The 23,482-nt window shown below is 38.9% G+C and overlaps 1 protein-coding gene across 1 annotated transcript in view; it reads left to right on the top strand.

The window, feature by feature from the left end:
- The first annotated feature begins 10,848 nt into the window (after positions 1-10,848).
- Positions 10,849-23,482, top strand: part of grin3b.L (glutamate receptor, ionotropic, N-methyl-D-aspartate 3B L homeolog) — a 29,778-nt gene continuing 17,144 nt past the window's right edge. Inside the window, exons 1-2 of the mRNA XM_018225168.2 lie at positions 10,849-11,480; positions 12,679-13,277. Coding sequence (XP_018080657.2) covers positions 11,055-11,480; positions 12,679-13,277 — 1,025 coding nt within the window. The 5' untranslated portion in view covers positions 10,849-11,054. The remainder of the gene's footprint in view (positions 11,481-12,678; positions 13,278-23,482) is intronic.

The raw sequence follows: 23,482 nt of genomic DNA, 5'->3' as shown, positions 1-23,482 counted from the left end.
TAGCAAGACCATGGAGACGCAGAAGGTAGTGTCAACTGGGAACAGTTCCTTATGGCATGGGAGCAATTATGAATTTGACTAAAACTTCTTGTATAGGTCCCTGGTAAGGCCTCATCTGGAGTATGCAGTGCAGTTTTGGGCTCCAGTCCTTAAGAGGGATATAAACGAGCTGGAGAGAGTGCAGAGACATGCAACTAAATTGGTTAGAGGGGTGGAAGACTTAAATTATGAGGGTAAACTGTCAAGATTGGGGTTGTTTTGCCTGGGAAAAAAAGGCATTTGCTAGGGGACATGATTACATGATTTACAAGTACAATATAGACAAATAGGGGGGACCTTTTTACCCATAAAGAGGATCACTGCACCAGAGGCCACCCCTTCAGACTAGAAGAAAAGAACTTTCATTTTAAGCAACATGGTTGGTCATTCACAGTGAGGACAGTGAGGTTGTGGAATGCACTGCCAGGTGATGTTGTGATGGCTGATTCAGTTAATGCCTTTAAGAATGGCTTGGATGATTTCTTGGACAGACATAATATCAAAGGCTATTGTGATTCTAAACTCTATAGTTAGTATAGATATGGGTATATATATAATTTATGTGAAAGTAGTGAGGGGTGTGTGTATGGATGCTGGGTTTTCATTTGGAGGAGTTGAACTTGATGGACTTTGGTCTTTTTTCAACTCGATTTAACTATGTAACTATGTTGTATAAATAGTTCCCTCCTACCACTTTAGGATAGTGACTAGCAACCTGTTTGGAAACCGTCATGAAAGGTCACTAAAAATATCATCTTTCATTAGATCAATGACTCTAAACTCAAATAACACTAGAATAGCTCAATGTTTTCTGCATGCTCTGTTATGTGGATGAGTAGAAGGGTTGCTGCTGCCTAATATGTATATAACAAGCAATTAGAAGTCTCTTTAATCAAGGGCAGGGAACTACAAAATCCAAAATATATTGTGTAGTGTAGTAATATATGTAATTCAGAGACACAAGAAACTGAAATCCTTAGACATATGTATAAGCTAACCACTTTTAATGGTGGGTCTGGGTGCTCATGCCCCAGAACTTCAGCAAAGGGGAGTAAGTCAGAAGAAATTATAATTGCAGGCAGGCACCAATCTCAAACACCAAAGAGTAGAATCCAGGAGCCCAAAGTTTAAACAATACAAAAAAAAAATTATTTGTTTCACATTATTTAAAAAATAAAGGCCTTATGCATTTCGTGTTCCAAATAGACACTTAATCATGGGCTAACTTTCTTCAGACAAACAAGCCCGACACAAAACGCATAAGACTTTTATTTTTTACATAGTGTAAAATGATTTTTTTTTTTTGTGTGTTATTTAAACTTTGGACTCCTGGATTCTACTCTTGTTCCAGATTGGTGCCTGCCTTCAATTATAATTTCTTATATTGTGTAGTACTTTTAATAAATATAAACACCTTTCTTGTGCTATTTTCTTAGCAATTTTTTCAGGGGGTTTTTCCAGCACAGGAAATTTTCAGGAAAATGTATTGATAAATAAGAGGGAAAAAAACCTGCAGATTTGGTGGGAGTATTTTTCAGAAAATACAGTAATGAGATAAATTCGGAGTTTGATAAATGGGCCTCCCCAAGTAACCTTTTTTCCCACTGCTCCATAGAAGATTAATTACAGATATAAATCTGATCATAACCACCTTAAATATACACCTGTTCCGATGGGTATCCACAAACCAATATACTAACTGAAAATTTGGCCTACTACTACACTACTTGGTCCTCTTGTATCCAGTTATTTATATTTATGCATAATTGTATTATCTTTTCTTCTATATAATGTTTATAGTTATAATTTATTCATGTGTCTATTATTGTTTTCTGGATCTCCCCCCATGGACTATGCCATCCTATCCATTAGATAAATGGCCCTGCACAACTGAAAATCAATATCACAGTCCAACAGCTTCCACCAATAGTTACAAGGTTTGCCTGCCTACCAGCAGGTAAGTGCCCTAAGAGTGAAATCCTTCTCTAGATCACATAGTTTCATACAAGGATAACAAGCAAAGTTTCTTTTCTCCTCCTACTTTGAAAACAGACATCATTATGATAAAATAGGCAGAAATATCTCATATACTATTTGCTTGTTGTGTGTTTGCGAAAACGAAAGCTCATTTACTGTGAGGATGGTGCAGATCCTGGAATGATATGTGGTGCACAATTGTGCCCCATACTCTAAACACTGTTATACTTAATGAATTGGCAGTTCACCTTGATTAGAATTTATTCTAATTATAGCTAAAAATAAATATTACCCTATAGGCAAAATTGTTGTTGATTTGAAAAAGACTTGCTATGATAAAATAGTTAAAATAAATGCCTGTAAGAATTTCATGGCTGTGACAGAAATTTCCTCAAACATTTTCATGCCATAACAAAAATGCAGCAAGCTATAATACTACAAAAATGTTACCCCTGGAGAAAAAAAACATGGAAAACTGTTTTTCCCAAGTGAGAAAAAGTAATGGTATATTTAAATCACTACTGCCCTGCAAGGGGAATATCCAAAATTGGGAATGATCAATCAGCCATGCAAATACCCCCACAGCTGTCAGCTCCCTTTTTTAATGGTCCATTCCAAGTTTTGTCAAGTCATTTACTGCTCTTTACAACTTGGTAAAAATTGCCAGGTCATTTACTAAGGCATAGAAATGCCAGGATTGGATCATTAGCTCACTGATGAGATGGAGCAAGATTATATTTCTGAACCCTTTAGAACTGTTTTAATTTTTATTCATTTCAGTCCATCTGCTCAGATAAAAGATAGAAGTGTGTGCTTTCCAATAATACCCTAATGAAAAATGTTTCATGCTGCGATCTTCTCATCATTGCACAAGTTTTCACATAAAACACTGTGGACAATGTTATCTCTATTTTCTTCACGGCTATGTGCACACACAAAAAAATATTTTGTGCGCACATTTTAAACTTGAGTGTGCAGTTTTTAAAAACCTTGTGCTCAAGTCAGAATTAATTCTAAATGTTGTGTTTTCTCACAAAATTCTTTGTGCGCACCAGGATTTGTTGTGTGGCCTGGCTTAAAAGAATGTGTGTGTTTGCATCCTTACACACACCTTAGAGGGTGTAATATGCCCATTAAGGTACCCAGAGTAAAGATCTCATGGGAGGGGCCCTGCAGACAACCCAACAAATCTGTTGCAAAACTATCACCAAACAGGTAAACTTGAATATAATGTAACACTAATCTGGGCTATCCAGACCACAGATAGTTAAGTGTCCAGCTAGTGATATGAGCATGGGTTACATTGCGAGGAGGATGATACAGCAATGAAGGATGTGACTCCCATAAGGCATTGTAGTCAAGCGTACATCAATCCCCTCAGACAGGCAGATACACCTTTAAGTGGTCCAGATCCCATCCATTTGAGTGGTTAGGGAAAAGAAGTCTAGCCTAACACGCTATCCACTGTGGTCCCTTCACTAAAGGCATACAAGGAAGCCTTTTTGGGAAGCTACTCCCTGCTTTTGATCCTCGATGGAGCACACAACTGCTCTTGCTATATAACCTGTCTGTCTCACTCTCCTCGAGAGTCTATGAAAGATCTATCCTGCTCCTACTAATCTTCATTCACGGGTAGGGTTGCCACCTGGCTGGTATTTTACCCGCCTGGCCAGTAAAAATGATGGCTGATGGCCGGTATTTTTTTCCAGAAAAGGTGACAACCCTATTCACGGGGTTCCATGGTCTCTCTCCGACTTGAATCTCTAAAGGTGCTGTCCCTTTAGGGCGGTGGTTTTACTGGGCCTTGGTGTACCCAGGCTCAATGGGAACAACCTAGCTGGAAGGACACCAGGAGCCAAAAAGGAAGATCCACCCCTTTCCACACACTATAGTGAAGTGTGGTAGGAAGTGGTCATTACACCCCTTGGCCAATAACTACTGGTTATGCAAATAGAACTAGAAATTAGATACAAAGGGTTTTGCCTAGTAACTAGGGAAGTAAAGGAGAAGGGTAGGGATTTAAAGCCATAGGAACATTGTAAAACCTATGGGTCCCTACAATAATAACAAGAAATAAGGCAGCAATCAAGGGAGCTTTTTTTCATACTCCATTGCCCCTCCATGGTGACCCTGCCTTACTGACATTTGCTTCAAAAGAGAGTTAAAATAAAAAAAAAATTATGTTTATATTGTAAAATGAGCCATTTTTAATCGATACGTCATGTAAAATACCTGCCAAGGCCGGGGCCGGTATTACAAATTTACCGGCAATGTAGCTGCCGGTAAATTTGTAATACGATCAAAAGGAGCCCTCGGCCTGCCCCCAATCCCCTGCAACTTACCTTTTTCTTTGCCTCTTCTAGCGTCCGCGGGTCTCCGTCGCGTGGCCCCGCCCCTTATAATGTAAGGCCCGGCCCCTTTGACATCACACCTGCCCCTTTTGAGGCCCTGCCCCCCAGCAGCCGGTAAAAAAATTTATAAAAGGTGGCAACCCTAGTCATGCGTAAGGTATAGTAAATAAAAATTTTAATAGGGGGCCCACTGTCCTGTTGGGCCTTGGGCAAATGCTCTTTTACTCATTTATAAAAACAGCCCTAGACTTTGGTGTAGTGTGCAGTGACTGTGTCTTAAAGTGATTTATAAATAATTGTAACTTGACGTTCCTAAACCTGACTGTTTTGCCAACCTGACTGTCATTTAACAACTCGTCAGTTAGAGTTTTTAATGCTAACAGACTACTAAAGCTCAAATATGGCAGCCCCCTCATAGGGAAAAAAGGGGGTAAGAAAGGTAATGTAAAAGCATCAGGCAGAAACTTTTATGGCAAAATTATAACTAGCATTCAAAGATAATGTTATTATAGATATTTTTTTCTGGTGTCAGTATCTCTAGCATGATATAACATTTACTACTTGCACATGCTGCAAACACACACACATACACACAGGTGGTAATGTAATAACGGTGCAAAGTTTGCTGCTGTTCTAATAGTTCCATACACTGTGTGCAAAACAACACCAAGACTACTGAAGCTCAAATATGGCAGCCCCCTCATAGGGGAAAAAAGGGGGTAAGAAATGTAATGTAAAAGCATGAGGCAGATGTGCTAAAAATCTTTGAACCTCACCAATGATGTAACTAGAAATCCCAGCCACCAGCCAGCCATCGGGAGTCACTGTTGGGGGGGGGCACCGGTACATGTTTACCAGGCCCCTCTGTCTGCAGGGCCTGCTGTGGTCCATTTGCACTTAGTTACACCACTGAGCCCACGTTAGAATGTTTTGTATTCATTCTGCTTTAGGACAGTACTTCTTGAAGCAGCAATCAAAAGCAGTTCAACAGAGTGCCATGACCCTGTAGAAGGAGATTTCTGTGGCATACGTTATGTAGGGCTGCAGAGATTTTAGTTAAGTCCTGCAACATAAAATGTTCCTGTTAGAACTATTCAGACCCTTGTGAAAAGATGTGTCAAAGCCATGTTCTCAACCCAGTTGAGGATCTATAGCACTGTTTGAAGAATGAGCCAGCCAACATTCAAATAGTGTACAAAGCTGGTACCTACATATCCCAAAACAATTAACTGTCCTATGCAAAACAGTACATTTATATTTTTTTTTTAATTTTTCTCTAGATATTTTGCTAAGATGAAATCAGTGGAATAACTACCGGTGAGTGATGGAGTGAGAAAGGGGATGGTGTTAGTGGACTTGAGTGGCAGCAGGATGCGCCCAGCCAAATAGTATTGCTCTCAGCACTAATACTATTTAGCCTCTGGCCCACAGCACTACAGCCAAAAAGCCCCATTAGCCCCCATGGGTGTGGGCTCATGCTAGCAATATACAGTAGTTATATAATGGTGGGTAGATGAGCTCTTTGCAAAAGTGGGGCCCTGGACACTTGTTTTGTGCATACCTGTATTGAAACCTATAAAATATGGTTTAGATTTATTTCATAAGCTGTTATGGTTTGATATCCTGTGCATCATGTGGCAGCACTAGATGAGACAGACCCAGAAGAGATGAGATTGTAGGATTACAATAGCTCTGTTCCTTGATAGATTTAACATTTTTTTTATACATAGGGAAGATGTGGGGTGCATCTGTTATAAACAAAAACACTTTGGTCAGACACAGTGCAGACATCCTTATTAAGACATTTAAATGTCTGACAGTTGAGAGTGACTAAACCTGATTGCTGACAAAAAAACAAGGTGGTAATCTGATTACTGGTTGTTTCTACAATTGTAGCACAATACTGTTGCACAGCATGAATTCTCAGAATCCCATACTGACATGTTCAAGCACTCTTATCTGGCAGGGACAGAGTTAATATTTCAATGAGATGCATTTGCCTAAAATCTATCACTCACACAGTATGTACCCTCCCACCACTGGCTCTTTCAGGAGGATGATTTAATTTCTGGGAGAGACTCTGCTGGCAGAGCCTCTCCAGAAGCTTTTAGTTTAATAAGTTGCATTTCTTTTTTCGTATAGGAATATTATTAGGGGAGTTAAAGCCAGCACTGCAAATTATGGGCCCTAACATACTGTAATTATCACAAGAGAAGGGCTTTGTCTGCCTGGATGTATGGCATTCATTTGCAAGGCGTTTCCTTGAATTGAGTAAAGAAGTATTTTCTCAGACTGTCGAGCATATCTTGCACATGGAGACAGGATTCGGTTCCTGTGTAGGCTACCGTCATTACTGGGAAGGTAAATTTATTCAGGTCTCTTTGGCTAAAATAAAGAATTGCCCTGGTGCTATAAATCTTCAGCACTGACAGGTAACAATGTGCTGGGGCGTTAATTCAGTCAGCCAAGATTTACATCTCAGGGAACATTATTCATATATAGAATAGAAGGTTCTTGCTTCATATTTATAAATACATAAACATTGGTCTGTGGCTACTGCAGTCTCCTTTCCTAACACTATAATTAGCCTCAGGGAAATGAGTATGCCAGTAACACAGGGGTTCCCCAACTTGTCATTTTCAGCAACACCCAGAAGGAATGCCAGGTTCTTGGTGCAGAGAACACAGTCTTGGACATGTCTGCTCTGTATCACACAAGCAGGGGGGAGCTCTCCTCACAGTCAGCCTTGCATATAAAAAGGAGAGGCGCCCCGCCAGTATTCATTTGTGATATATCATCTTCCGTCTCACATGAAAATGGGGGCTTCTCAGTTGTCAGAAGCACATACACGCAATTTTAATGAAAATGCTTAGGACCCCCCAGGCTTCTCCTTGGCACTAGAATCTACACACTAGACATCTTTCAATGTGCTAAACCAGCTGACAAGGAGGGGATTCCTCACTCCCTCTGTCACAGTCACAGTAAAGATTCATCCTCCGTGTCACACGTACAAAAGACTCATTAAGCCCCCTATCAGTCTGGCTCACCAGTTGACTAATTAATCTCAATAATTATCGATGTCTTTACTGGAAAAGATCAACAGTTTTCTGTTTTTGTGTTTCCCTTAATAGCCACAAGGGCTTTAAATGACAGATTGGGTAATTCTCTCCTTGTTCTCCTAAAGGGAATAGTCTCACATTAAATACCCTTCTTTCAAAGCTCTACTAATAGCAGCATTGTGCCTTCTATGGTTCTATTTGTATAGGCAAAAATATTTTTTTATACATACTACATCACCTTCCTTAATCTAACTAATTGCCCTAAGCTTTCTTGCAGAGGTCCAAGACTAACAGCTCTATGGCTTTTTTTTTTTTATAAAAACTGCCAATGGTGTTCTAGTCCAGCTCCTAGTTTGTGCTTATGACTTTATGCAATCTCATCTAAATGAACAGGGGTGAAAGAAAATGAATTTTATCTCCTTATACTCTCACAGCAAGATTCAAAACAGTGGCTTCTGAGAAACATGTACACTAACATGAACACTAACTACTTGGATGTTGCTCCTAGTGGCCTCAAAGCAGGTGCTTGTTTTTTAATTCCAGGCTTGGGAGCAAGTTTTGGTTGCATAAAAGCAAGGTGTACTGCCAAACAGAGCCTCCTGTAGGCTGCCAGTCCAAACAGGCAATTATATTCTGGGCACACCCAGGAACTATTTTCATGCTTGTGTTGCTCCTCAACGCTTTTTTTTATATATTATATATAGTAATAAAATATTTTAAAAACTCATGGGAAAAAAAGGTTGGGGTCTCCTGCTGTAGCATATGTGTGTTATACAACTAATATCAACAAGACCCCCCTCCAGAAGCTTTAGGCGTTCCTGTGAGGCTTATAACTGATCTCCCGAAAGATACTGGGAAGATTTTGCTGATGCCTACAAATTAGGCAAATCAGGGTTGTCTGTTGGCTAATGTAACCACATGCAATGCAAGGAAAGCAGATAAAAAAAAGAAAGTATAAAAAAAATGAGCAGATAATTACATATAAGATACCTAATAATATAATTTTTAAGATAATAATAATAACACACGAGAAATAAATTCTACATTTGGTGTGGACAAAATTGCTATTTTAGCAAAAGATATATATGCCTGCAATTGCTTCTCTTTACACTCCATATAACTGTCACTGGTCTTCGGTCTTTACTCCACTGAGAGGAATTCAATTCCGTATACTGTTGTTTTAAAGTCTCCTAAATTCTATTCAACAGCCACATTACAATGACAATTCAGTTACCACCAGTGCTGCTACTACTAGTAGGGCCAAGAGCATACAACCATTTTACCTTAGTGCTGCCTTACTCACAATGCAGAGCCATTACATGTCAAATGAACCAGGATTCACTTCTCTTCTGTTTTGCCTGATTTCATTATCAAGCTTTGTCCTTTTCCTGCACAATGAGTGTATCCCTAATTATACACCTTCCAACACAGTAGATGAGGTTGAAAAATACATGTCTATCAAATTGATCCATGCAATTTGGATTACTTCTAGCTTATCCAAAAGAATGTGAAAAAAAAACTTCCAAACTCATCTAAAATTTGCACCAGAAAGAAAAAACCCCCAACCCTGTATTTTCTCCCCTACTAAAACAGCACCCAAGTCTGCATATCTGCTAAAACAGCTGCTTCACGGAGAGAATTCAACAGCTTCACAGTTCCATTTCTGAGCCTTCAAAGAGAAGCCTTCTTTGTTCTGATATCACTCACCTGACCTTGATGAAAAGAAAATTCTGTGGCACATACTCCATTAACCACTGCAGTTAGTGTTAGTTAGGAAGTGACTTGCAGCTTATAAACCAGAGACTTTGTGGTTTGATGCATAATAAAAGTCTCACTAATTAGCTATGCTACCTAAACAGTGTGTGTGTGTGTGTCCTTTTCTACATTCTGTGAAATTGTCAAATACATACTATCGACATGTTGTAAAATTCCACAATCCTACATTTCTGCTGTGTTACCAATTTCTGTTGTGTTAAATATAATAGTTTAACATTATTGCATTGTTTTTTAGGGAGCAATATAATTATTTAATTATAAGGGAAAAACATATTTTAATATTACCTTAGTGGCAGTGCAAATATAAGTCTGAAATGAATGCAAGCTAGTACATTTTATATTTAAGAGCATCAGGAGCATTTAGCAGATCTGGCTGAGGATGTTTGGAGGCACTGGGTTTCATGACACCCATGACACAATATAGAGATTACAGTGTATACATTACATCCTTATACTGTCTCCTTATTAGTTCTTCCCTATAATAAAATGTTCTTGCTACTCTGGTCATTTTTTCTCTCTTGTCTCTGATTACCCCTCCTGTCTGTCAGTCCTGTGCCACTCTTCTTCCCCACACCAGCATTTCCCTTCCTTTCCACCTCAATTGTTCTCCTTGGCTATGTCTCCAACTCTTATTGGCAGTTTTCCTTTGAACCAATTAATTTTTATTTGGACACAATTCAGATTTTCCCTGCACACACTCAGATCCAGCCTTATTGCTTTTTGGGGTGTACTAATATCATTTTTCATTGCAGTCTTTTCCTGTTCATGAATTCTTATTATTGATATGGCCAGTCATCTTGCCTTTGCAATAATGTTGTGTGTACAGTTTGGGTAATTTTTTCTGTTTGATCCACCCCAGTAACCCCCCCCCCCCCATATATAGTGATCACAGCCTGCCCCTCTGTTTTGCCCCTAGGTTATGGGTATACTCATATACCTTATCTCCATGTTATTCTGCCTGTCAGCCCATCATGGTCATTCTCATTACTCTTATTGCTCCCTTCCTGCTGCTTGTCCTTCCCTTGTACTCTGCGCTCCAGACTGTCTCAGATATCTGGCAGAGTCAGGGGACCAATCTCCCAGCTGATGGACTCAGACGCATTGATCAGAGATAAACTCCCTGTTCCTGACTAACAGACGAAAGGCAACTTTTAAGGTTTATACAGACTACACTCTCCGTACCTTGCATTTACTTACTACAGGTATTCTTCTTATCTTGTATCTATCTACCTGTTTATACATGCTGCCTGTCTCTCCCTGCTCTTGATCTGAATCTTTCTTCAATTTCTGATCCTTTCCCAGGCTGACCATTTCACTCTGTCTTCTCCATCAATATTCCACTACTTTTTTCTCCATTTTCTCCCTCTGTTCTCAGAAATTCTTATCTCCTTCTTTTTGTTTTCCTTCTCTTGTTCATCAACATTTTGACCTGCTCTCCCTCTGGTATTTCTCTCTATCCAAAGATTTTCTCTCTCTCTTTCTCTCCCTCCCATCTCTCTCCTCTGTCAGTATCACCAGACTCCAGCTTACAGAAACAGAGCAGATCTCAACTCGACATTAATTCTGAACCGTCCTGCATGCATTGCTCTCCTTTTCTGTGACCTCCAATTAAATATATTTCTGTTTCATTATGTGATTACCTTCCTGCCTTGGCACCCCCCTCATTTTTCCAATTTGTGTTTCCGCTTTCCTTTCTGTTAAAACTCATTAATTTATCCTGTTATTATATTGTCTGTTTTCATTTATTCTCTGTTTATCTCTGTTGCCTGTTGATTATAACCTCCCCTTTATATTGTACTCTCCAGTCTTCTCTCTTAAGTTTGTCTCCTCTATTGCATCTTGGATACATCCCATGGATATTCTGCGCTGGTTATACCTGTACTTGGGGATATTCTGCAGCCTGGTGCCATGTTGCGGCCACCCACAACCTTGCCGTATCCTTGCACGTATAGGGCATACCGTTCGCCTTGGTGCTCTTCTACCCTCATATGGTCACACGCAGACTAGGATTCAGAATGTTCTCTCACGGATCAGCCGCACCAGTTGGCTTCCCTATAACCTAAGTTTGGAGGTAGTCTCTGGAGCCCCTCGAGACAGGAACCCGGCTTCACTGACAAGGTGGTTGTGCCAGGTGCTGGTGGCACAAGGGATTGCAGCAGTGTTGGCATTCCCCCAGTCACAAGAGGAGCTACTACAACTGGAATTTCTGTCCAGTGTTTTGGAAATCCCTTTTATCAGTATTCTGGAGCAGGAGCAGATTTTACCACTGACTACCAAGGTAATTTAGTTTCACAGTATTTCGGTTTTCACCTCCACATGTTCCAGTATATATTTAAATCCCCTGACTGATATTGCAAAATAAACTAATATAGGCTAATCTTTTCTCTTTTCCTGTGCACACCTAAAAGGCATACCAGCCTTTAGTTATTCACGAAAGAACCCAATACTGGCTAAAAGACTTGCATCTTTAGAAAATACCATTCATCTTTTCCACAGACCAGTGCAGGAAATTAGAAGATATATTAATTTGTTTTGAATTCTCATTGTGCATATTTATATGATATCTGGACCTAATGTAGAAAACATTATATTTATTTTGTGTAACTGGTAAGTGTCAGCATATAGTAACAAATGCATATTGATACACATGGTTCAGTATAGGTGTGATTTTTACATGATCTACTTTGCATATGTTTTTGTTTATATATGTTCTAGAAGATGCTTTATATAAATCAAAAGTTGTGGCTATCATAGATGTGACACTGTTATAGTCCACTAATCAAGAATATGGTTATATAACTCACCTCCATGTAAGCTATAGATTTAAATAAATACACAAACACATCTTTTATCTCTGTTTTTTAATAACCCTCCATCACATTTATTTCATAAAACAAAAAGGGTTTTAGCTGACAAACTTTTTAGTTTTTTTTAAAAAAACTGATCGACAGAATCATGGAAAAAGAAAGAAGAAAAAGAAATTTGAGGAAAATAATCACTAGGCCCTTTTTACACCTAAACTCTTGAAGAATAATAATTCTGCCCCATACAGTTAGTATTTATAAAACTTTATGAAATAGGGGTACTCAATGATCTCTCTGCTGTTTGTATGCTGATTTGAACTTTGTTTAAAAAAATTGTCAAATTTGATTTTATGAGTGTGTGTGTGTGTGTGTGTGTGTGGAACACAGGGTGTAACCTTCTATATATTTCTTAGGGGTAAGACATGACCTACGGTGATTAATGAAATGTGGCAGAAAGCCCTTTCAGCTATAACCTTCTCAAATACAATAAGAAAAGACCTTTCAGAAAGTCAAAAGACGACCTCTGTAAATTGACTTTGATTCATCAAGAACTACTAAACATAAAAAAATATAAACTGGTGTTAATACAAATAAAGAATAGACAGATGTTTTCTGTGTGAGATGACTTGTGTCAGTTTTGGAAATTGTTAACAATCGTGTGACATTTTTCAGAACCCGTTTCACCTACAAATGGATACACAGAGCTCAGTGGAGAACCTCATGGACATTTTCTTTAGTGTCCTGCAGAACAGTAGTTGGGAGGAAGTGGACATCATTACCTGCCATCCGTGGGATAGTGCCAGCATACAAAGATACCTAACAACCAACACTACCTTAGTGTGTAGAACCATACTTAATATCCATCCTGTGGATGAATCTGCTCTGGTTCCCTTTTTACAACAGCATTTTGAGTCCACAAAGAACCCACAGGTTCCTATGCTACTTTATGGTTGTGATGCCCGACGGTCCTCCTTGGTGTTTCATGTAGCCAGAGACTGTGGATTGGAAGCACATGAGTTTCACTGGATGATAGGTCAACCCCTTAATGTGGAAGAGATGAAGACAGAGGGGATGCCTCCAGGTCTCCTGGCCTATGGAGAGATCAGTCGGCCGACCGTGGAAAAATTTATACGTGATGCTGTAGGCCTTGTGACTCGGGCCATCTCTGCTGCTGTGCATGTCAGGCCAGATCTTGCCCTCATACAAAGCATGGTGAACTGCAATGACAAGCAAACTAAACAGAGTGAGTCTTCAGGCATGTACCTATCTAGGTAAGGGGGCATGAATATTATCAGTTCTAGTGATTTGTGCAAGATACTTTCTTTTTTTTTTCCATAATCCTAGATGTACGATACATGTAAAAAACCAAGCGACTTTATGAAACGCTAACAGTTCTAATTAAAGTAAATGCAGCATATGCTCATTTGCAGTTCTGCAAATTACTCCTTAAATTTGCAGATCTATATGAATAAGCAGCAACTTAGGCATTAATGATGTAATGGATGTTACAATTCTGCACGATCAGAGAAAACTGATTAAATTAATTCAAAATGAATCCCAAGAAAAGTTATGAGTCACCTTAAGAATATTACTGGATTCATATAAATATCCATATAGCTTACTTAAAATGTCTTAAATGAGATGTCCTGAAGAAAAATCTCAAACAAATTATTCCCATCTCCAAAAAAATGACAATAACAATCTATTATTTCTCCAAATTTGGAATGTTTCATGTAGGAGATGTTTCTCTTGTATCTTAACCATTTTACAGAGCAGAGATTGCCACAGGAACATAAAAACAAATACAGGTATGGGAACCGTTATTCAGAAACTTGTTTTCAAGAAAGCTCCAATTACAGGAAGGCCATTTCCTTTAGTAATGTTAAAACAGCTCCTTGTACTTGATCCTAAATAAGATATAAATAATCCTTATTGGAGACAGAATAATCCCATTGGGCTTAATTAATGTTTACATTTTTAGCAGGATTTAGGTAAGGAGAGCCAAATTACAGAAAGTCCACACGAGCAGTGCCAGCGACAAATCGCCTCTTCTCCGGGACGTCAATCTCCCTGAAATGCCTTCCCCCTGCCCTCCGCCGGCTAAAATTAAAATCGGCTGCGGCAATGCACAAGCGGCACTTTGTTTTCCAAAGTCGCCCGAAGTTTCCATGTGAGGCAACTTCGGGCGACTTCGGAAAACAAAGTGTGTGCATTGCCGCATTGCAACTAATCTCCCTTAATCTGCTCATGTGGACTGACCCTTATCCGGAAAACACCAGGTCCCGAGTATTCTGGATAATAGGTTCCATACCTGTATAGCTGTACCATAAACAGAATATCATATTTTAATAAGATTATCAAGAGGAGTTATTGGATTGTGGCACATGATGTAAGGGTAGAATATGGTAAAACACACTTTCTCTGAGCCTATTACAAAATCCCCAATCTAGCAGTTCACCTTGGCTGGAAGCTAAACAATTTTTTAATGTGGCCCACTTACAGCCTTTCATGCAAGTATGTATGTGTCATAGTTGTTTTCCACTGTCACCAACAAAATGTTGCACATTAAACAATGTATGTACTGTAATTCTTCTTTCATAATTTAGAGAATTACTTGTAAGGGATGATCGTAAATAGTGTCTAGGACAAACTAGCCAGAGAAGGGACTAGAAGGGAATACATCTTTTCTCTTAACACTCACTGACACCAAATTAATGGGAATTGAGAAGGTTACATTAGGTCCCAGACAGGAAGTAATGTTGTTTATTCCTTTTTCTCTGTTTGTTTTTAATGGAAACTATTATCTATATAGTTGCTTAGCATGGTATCTTTGCTATGAACTATTTAATTTACTGAATATATTGTTGTTAGTCACTTGTCTTGATTTTTTTAGCTTTACACACCTTATAATTTGCATTTTAATCAGCCACGTACAAAAACACATAAGGCATATATGTTCAACTACATTCTTCTGATAAACAATAAATGATCTCCCCTACAACTAAATATACATGCAGGTAAACATATGTCCATATCCAAATGCAGATAATAGCTACAGGTATGGGATCTGTTATCCAGAAATCCATTATCCAGAAAACTCTGAATTATGGGAAGGCCATCTACCATAGACTCTATTTTAATCAAATAATTATTTGTTTTTAATGATTTCCTTTTTCTCTGTCATGATAAAACAGTACCTTGTACTTGAGCCCACAATCCACTTAGGTTTAATTAATGTTTAAAGGGATACTGTCGTGTATCAGTTAATAGTGCTGCTCCAGCAGACTTCTGCAAAAAACCAAACTGATTTTTTTATACTTAATTTTGAAATCCAACATGGGGTTAGACATATTGTCAGTTTCCCAGGTTTCCCCAGTCATGTGACTTGTGCTCTGGTAAACTTTAGTCCCTCATTACTGTAAGTTGGAGTGATATCACCCTCCTCCCTTCCCCCGCCCCCCCAGCAGCCCATCAGCAGAACAATTGGAAAGTAACCAGATAATAGCTCCCTCGTACATATAAGAACAGAACTCAATAGTAAAACCCATGTCCCACTGCAACCCCATTCAATTACATTGAGTAGGAGAAACAACAGCCTACCAGAAAGCAGTTCCATCCTAAAGTGCTGGCTCTTTCTGAAAGCACTTAACCAGACAAAATGATCTAAGATGGCTGCCTACACACCAATATTACAACTAAAAAAATACACTTGGATTAGGTAGGCCCGGTTTTGTGGCAACAGAGGAAATGTGCATGTGTGAGCGCGTCCGCGTGCTTGCACACCAGGGGACGGGGCAGACAAAGTGAATTATTTGCAGTGTAAACAGTGTAATTTAGGAAAAAGTCTAGTGACACACGCTAAGATTCGGGGAGATTTAGTCGCCCGAAGAAGAGGTGATTTGTAGCCAGGCAACTACATCTCCCTGAATCTTAGCGTGCGTCACTAGCCTAAACACTACACCATAAAAATTATGACAGAATCCCTTTAAATTATTTTTTATAGATTAAAAATCTCTAATCTCAATAACAGATCTCATCCCTGTATTCAGCTAATTGGACCTGAGACAAGTGTACTTAGAATGTGTGACAACCACTACTGATAATTTTGCCCCTGACTCTTGTGCAAGAGAAAATATTCAGCATTAAAATTCCAACCCTGTTTCTTCCATTTTCAGAATCAATACAAAGAACTGCTAAGGTGAAAGCTCCAGAGTTCTGATTATTTTGTGTTATCTAAGTAATCATCCATGAGCCATGCCTATCTATCACAAATTGGCAAATGATTGTTCCATAATTGTTATTATCGTTATTCCTTATATTGCCCAAAGAGGCATTTTAAAATCAGATATTGAACTATACTGATATGCTTTGCGTTCTATATAGGTATGGGGAGAAAAAAAAAAGTAATTAAAAGACTAGAGTCAACAGAAAGCCTTGTCCTATGTAAGGAGTAGTGGTGACTTAGCCATCTTATCTCCTGCACCTCAGTTTATGGTACCTCCGACTCGGGGCAGCCATTCAAGCTGGAAAAAGGAGAAAAGGTACAGGTTACATAGCAGATAGCAGATAATAGATAAAACACAATTGTATTGGACAGGCCTCATCTGTTATTTGCTATGTAACTTGTGCCTTTTCTCCTTTTTCCCAGCTTGAATGGGTACCCCATGGCTACACAGCAGCTTATTTATAGAAACTATAATAGTTTTCTGAAGGAAACATACTTTAAAATGCTTTTTATCTTTTAGTGTTACTGTTCCTTTCCTGTTCCTTTACTTATGTATTTTGTTGACTGACAGAAGTTAAGTATACAACATACATATGGGGTGCCGTTTGTCCCAAATACATTCTGTATACAAAACTATCCCTAATACACAGAATGAATGTCTCTCATGTTATATAAGTATTTGTGACCATACACAGAGAAAAAAATATACAAAAGACTTATTTCTATTAAAGAATGAGAACAAAATCTGGTTAGTGCACAAAAGGATGTCATATCACAAACTCCATTCTGTACAGTTTAACAAGCAATCTGTCAGATTTGACTGACAAAAAAGCAAGATTTTATAGTACAGGATTCATTCTTTCCACAAAATGACAGTTTTGTTTCACAAAACAGATAAAATAACCATTCTGTGAAGCAACACTGTCAGTCACATTCCTGAACCAATAAGAACAAAGCTTATTGCCATATACAAACAAGATGAGAAGTGGCCAGCTCTGCTCCACATGGCTAAGGCAAAGTATCTGACCTGCTATAGAGGGCGCCCTCTAAAGTCCCCTGTGCTGCATAGTAATAAACATGAACAAACCTTTCCTAAAAGAGCTGCTGTTAAACACTACAGGTTCATGAATGGAAGTTTTTACAAATGGCTGAGAAAAATAATGCTGCACTTATAATGATTGTAGAGAAAGAAAAGTATGCAAAACACAAATATGATCATTTTAGGTGATATGGCTATTCTTATTGTAGTAACCTGCTTGTGTGGCCATTTTGGTTAAGGGCATTCCTGCTGTTTTGCCATTATCTTATGACTCACTCCTGTTTCCCTCTTCCTGTCTAAGCTGAGAGCAATAATAGGACAGGCCACACCCACCTGCCATGTTGTATTAAATGTACCAGAAGTTACTGGGCTTGTCTGGCTGCTTTGCCTGACTCTCAGAGACAGTTATAAGTTTTGTATATGATAGTTAGACTCCAATGTCTCCTCCTAGCTGTAACCAATTTAGCTTGTAGTAGTCTCTTGATAATGTGCTTACCTATAGTTCAACTACTACATAATAGCTTTAGCCAGAGACTTGGGACTGATCATGTGCATCACACATTGTGTATAGTATGATGTGTAGGTTATATGAGCAGCCACTTCTGTACTGTGTACTGAGTACTGTGTGTAAACAAAAGGCTTCAGGACTTCAACTTCACCTCCTTTCGTGAATTCGGGTCTTTTCGCCACTTCAGGACTTCAGCTTCGTCTTTTCGCCACTTCCACATTCGGTAATATGCGAAATGGCCGCAAGGCTTGGGCGCTCGTAAATGGGATCCAGCTCTTTGAAAAATGCAGCACTTCTGGGCCCCCCTTCAGGCCCGGAACACTTGTCCCCCCTGTCCCCCCCTGCTGGCGGCCCTGGACATGCATGTGACATGGGTGCAGTTGTGCTCTCTGCTCTAGTGTTGTGCCCCCCCTCAACCCACTCTGATGTGAAAGGATTAAGCATTGGGCAGGTAAAGGGACGGCATCATTAGAGTCTTTTGTTATAAATAAATATAAAGCATTGTATAGATTGTTGCTTCTATATAAATAGATTATGATCCCCTAAAATTGCCCCTGCCTAAATGACCCCCTTTTGTTTACACACAGTACTCAGGAGTGGCTGCTCATATAACCTACACATCATACTATACAGAATGCGTGGTCATACCTCCCAACATTTTGGAAATAAAAAGAGGGACAAAAATTTTTTTGTCATGTAGCTCGGCAAAATGTGTTTGACCACACCCATTTTTGTGGCCACACCCCGTAATTACCATGTTCATTTTACAAAGTTTGGCAGGTCATAAAAGTTTGAAAATATTTCTCCTTATCTAAACTGTTAAAATTACTTATTTTATTATCTCAAAATTGTTAAAAAGTATCTTAGTTGCACCTGTTAGCTGTACTGGCCTCTCTGCCAAAAGCCAATTAAGTTAGAAACTTTGTTTCTTTTTCTGGCTGTTCAGTGCAGAGAAAAGAGGGACTCAGGTTGAGCTGTCAAAAGAGGGACTGTACCTCTGAAAAAGGGACAGTTGGGAGGTAGGTGTGCACATGATCAGTCCCAAGTCTCTGGCTAAAGCTATTATGTAGTAGTTGAACTATAGGTAAGCACATTATTAAGATATTACTACAAGCTAATTGGTGCAAGATTACAGCTAGGAGGAGACATTGGAGTCTAACTATCATATACAAAACGTATAACTGTCTCTGAGAGTCAGGCAAAGCAGCCAGACAAGCAGAGTAACTTCTGGTACATGTAATACAACATGGCAGGTGGGTGTGGCCTGTCCCATTATTGCTCTCAGCTTAGACAGGAAGAGGAACAGGAGTGAGTCATAAGATATAATGGCAAAACAGCAGGCATGCCCTTAACCAAAATGGCCACACAAGCAGGTTACTACAATAAGAATAGCCATATCACCTAAAATGATCATATTTATGTTTTGCATACTTTTCTTTTTCTACAATCATTATAAGTGCAGCATTATATTTCTCAGCCATTTGTAAAAACTTCCATTTATGAACCTGTAGTGTTTAACAGCAGCTCTTTTAGGAAAGGTTTGTTCATGTTTATTACTATGCAGCACAGGGGACATTAGAGGGCGCCCTCTATAGCAGGTCAGATACTTTGATAAGCCATGTGGAGCAGAGCTGGCCACTTCTCATCTTGTTTTTATATGGCAATATCTTTGTTCTTATTGGTTCAGGAATGTGACTGACAGTGTTGCTTCACAGAATGGTTATTTTATCTGTTTTGTGAAACAAAACTGTAATTTTGTGGAAAGAATGAATCCTGTGCTATAAAATCTTGCTTTCTTTCGCAGATATCTATTTTGTCATTCAAATCTAGCTTGACATGCACTAGTTAGTTACACTATTATATATTATGTCCAACTTTGTTTTTACATAATTCATTCTGTAAGTAACTTTGCACATAAGTGCGTCCGTTACATGGAGGTTATACATTTGTGAGACAGATTGCTTGTTAAACTGTACAGAATGGAGTTTGTGATATAATGACATCCTTTTGTGCACTAACCAGATTTTGTTTTCATTCTTTAATAGAAATGTCTTTTGTATATTTTTCTTTCTCTGTGTATGGTCACAAATACTTATATAACATGAGAGACATTCATTCTGTGAATTAGGGATAGTTTTGTATACAGAATGTATTTGGGACAAACGGCACCCCATACATACAAGGCATTTTATCACTGCCAAAGCTCAAAAATATAAACCACATCCTTTGGTAATTCTAAACCATAATCATGGTACAACTAAATTCATACGATTTTTGTACCGTGTGTGGAGAGTCCTGTCATTTTTCTTCCGGCGGAGATCGGTCGATTGGTCGATCAGGCACGTTAAAAGATTTCTGTCGGCTGCTGATAATATCTCTGCATGTATTGCCGATCGTACGACTTTCAGTGGGAAACTGTCACCAGCTTTTGTCGGACATAACTATCGTACGATTGCTGTCAGGGGCAGAACATTGGCTGATCTGTTCTTTAACTACTTTATTTAACCTGAATGGTTAGTGGCAAGTCAGGAGATGGGGAAGTGCGATCATACGATGATTTGTACAATCGGATCTTTGCGTCTATGGCCATCTTTATATATTTATTGAACCTGGCATATAGCTGTAGAATAGCTGTTAAATACAATCCAAAATTGACTAAATTGTTGTTCTTAGATATAGAAATGCTTCTGCCATATCCTTCTTCATAGACACTCTTAAATCTGATTTGATTATTTTCAGAGCTTGTATTTAAAATTATTAGGAGACAGTAAATTTTTGGTGACTCCGACTCCAGATACCAAAAATGACCTTTGGCCTATGGACCAAACCTCCCACCATCTCATAGTCAATGTTTTTGAAAAACGCATATGCAAGTTTATGTGTTGACATCCTGTGAAACCCAATTTAGGTTAACTATTAACAATAGTGATGAGTGAATCTGTCACATTTCGCTTTGCGAAACTGCAAAAAAAAAAAGCAAAATGGCGAAAAATTTGGGAAACGCATTGAAGTCAATGGGTGTCAACATTTTTTGCGCGCATCAATTTTTCTCACTCCAAATGCATTAAAGTCAATGGGAGTTTTTTCTTGAGGCTACTTTTTTGGCTGAAAAAATTAGCTCATCACTAATTAACATTATTATTTATATTCCATTTCATGCAGCACTTTACTGAGTAAAGGGATTCAAATACAAGACCAAACATTTCTCTAAAAATTACTCACAGTTACAATGGGGCATTGTTAGGAGACAGTAGAGGGGTGGCTCTGCTTGTAAGAGCATACATTCTAAGAGACCTTACTGCACTTCCCAATGTGGACACCAAAGAGGCTGTCCACACTATTGTTGTGTTGTTCTTAATTAAACAGAATTATAGACCAGCACAATTCTTGCACTCTTTCCCCCAAATAGTAGCTCATGAGCAACATGTTTCTCAGCAACCCCATGGATGTTGCTCCCAGTGGCCTCGAAGCAGGTGATTAGTTTTGAATTCCTGCCTTGGATATAAGTTGTGGCTGAATAACCATGTGTACTGCCAAACAGAGCCTCCTGTATTCTGCCATTCCACATAGAGGCTACCAAACACACAGTCTTTATTTGGCACCCCCCTGGAACTATTTTCAGGCTTGTGTTGCTCCCGGAATGTTTTTAAATTTGTATGTGGCTCACGAGTTAAAAAGGTTTGGGACCCCTGCTCTTTTCTCTTTTTACACCTTGCAGTACTGGAGTTTTGTCTTACTGTGCTAGGATTTTTTTGCCTATATAATTCTAATATATACTTATTCCTAGAATAGCTCAAACGCCTCCTCCTTCTTTAAGAACAATATACAAACAACATCACAATAGCCAAGGGCACTTCTGCCCAATTTGTTATAGGGTAACTGGAGGCATAACAATCCATTACAATCCATAGTTTATCTTGTTACACATCTGAATGTAGCTTAATAGGGTTGCCAACATTTCTAGATAAAAATACCAGCCCAGTGAAATACTAAATAGATGAGACAAAAAGAGAATATATTTTAAATGTATTAATGTTTGTCTTTCAAGGTTTATAATTTAGGGCAAGGCTAGAATGGAGGCATCTGTGACAAGAAAATTGATAAGGGATACGTTTGGATACAATTTTTCCCAAAGGCTGGGGGAACCAACTTCTGAAATGATCTATGGCAGCTCAAACGCTGTGTACACTTCTGTCTCCTTCTTTCCCCCTAGTAAGATCTTAATTATAACTGCATAGACTGATACTTAAAGGAACAGAAGCACCAAAAAATAAAAGCGTTTCAAAGTAATTAAAATAGTATGTACTGTTTTTACTGCATTGGTAAAAGTTGTGTGCTTGCTTAAGAACAGGGTAAATGAACCTCATAGCCTGCTTCTTCTACTATATCCTGTAGAGAGCCATGAATAACATTTGGCCCTTGTTTATCTTCCAGTGTAAGAACTAAACCCCTTGTATTCTACACAGCGTATCTGTTATCTTCTTTGTAATCTTTGTCTTTTGCCATATTCAGTTTGAATGGCTTTCCCAATAGCTACACAGCAGCTTATTTATATAGCTATGGGTCAAACCCTTTGTTTCACTAATGGCTTCTGGGATAGAATGCACAGGGCTGGATTTAAAGAGCCTGCGCCCCTAGGCCCCCACCACTACTCACACCATACCCCCCACTACTTGCTCTGCTCACAACCTGACTGTTCCTGCTCGCATACTACACCTTAAACCCCCCCCCCCGCTTACATCTCTGCTGCTCGCATTTCTCTCACCTCCCCTGTCGGCTCTACTGCTTCTGGCCAAGCACAATCCATGTAAATGGGGACTGGGTGGACTGGAGTTTTAAACCACTCTCAAAATCTCATGCCTAGTCCCCGACAAAATGCCACCCCCTAAACTTTGCCATCCTAGGCCCTCGCGTTTGTGGTCTGCCCACAAATCCACGCCTGGGAATGCAAGCTTAAAATTAAAGCTATACGGGTGCTTTTTGGACAGTCAAGGGCCAAGTTTATGACAAGATTTATCATTTTTGGCTTAGTTGTTACTGTCTCTGAATATGGACTGCCTAACAATTAGTAAAAAGTTGAAACCCCAAGCCCTCTTAATTTGGCATTTTGGAGTCAGGAAGGAATTCATTCCCTTATGAGAAGATTAATTAAATATCATCGGAAGGCTATGTAGCCGCAGCATTCCTAGAGAGATAGGAACACAGCAACAAACAAAAAAAGCACCACTAAGCCCCAGAAACGTAATTACAAATGCACAGCAACCCTATACAAGTATTATATTAGTTATCAGGAAACCTATTTATGCAGAAAGTTCTGAATTACAGAAAAGCTGTCTCCCATAGACTCCATTTTATCCAAACAACCCAAATTTTTAAAAATGATTTTCATTTTCTTTGTAATAATAAAACAGCAACTTGTACTTTATCCAAACTGAAATATAATTATAATCCATTTTTGGAAGCAGACTTGAGGTATGAAGATCCAAATTTAAAAAAAAAGATCAGTTATCTGGAAAACCCCAGGTCCTGAGTGAAGTAATCAGCTTTTGTGGCCATTTTGGTTAAGGGCATTCCTGCTGTCTTGCGATCACCTTATGATTCATTTCCTGTTCCTGTTTTATCTCTACCTGTCTAAGCTGATAGCAAGTGTGGAGCAAGGCTGTGTTACCTGCCATGCTCTAATAAATGTATAACGTTCTTGTGC

This window comes from Xenopus laevis, chromosome 1L (assembly GCF_017654675.1).
Source record: "Xenopus laevis strain J_2021 chromosome 1L, Xenopus_laevis_v10.1, whole genome shotgun sequence".
Lineage (NCBI taxonomy): Eukaryota > Metazoa > Chordata > Amphibia > Anura > Pipidae > Xenopus > Xenopus laevis.
Note: the sequence above shows the minus strand (reverse complement) of the source record. Positions and strands in the feature narration are given on the sequence as shown.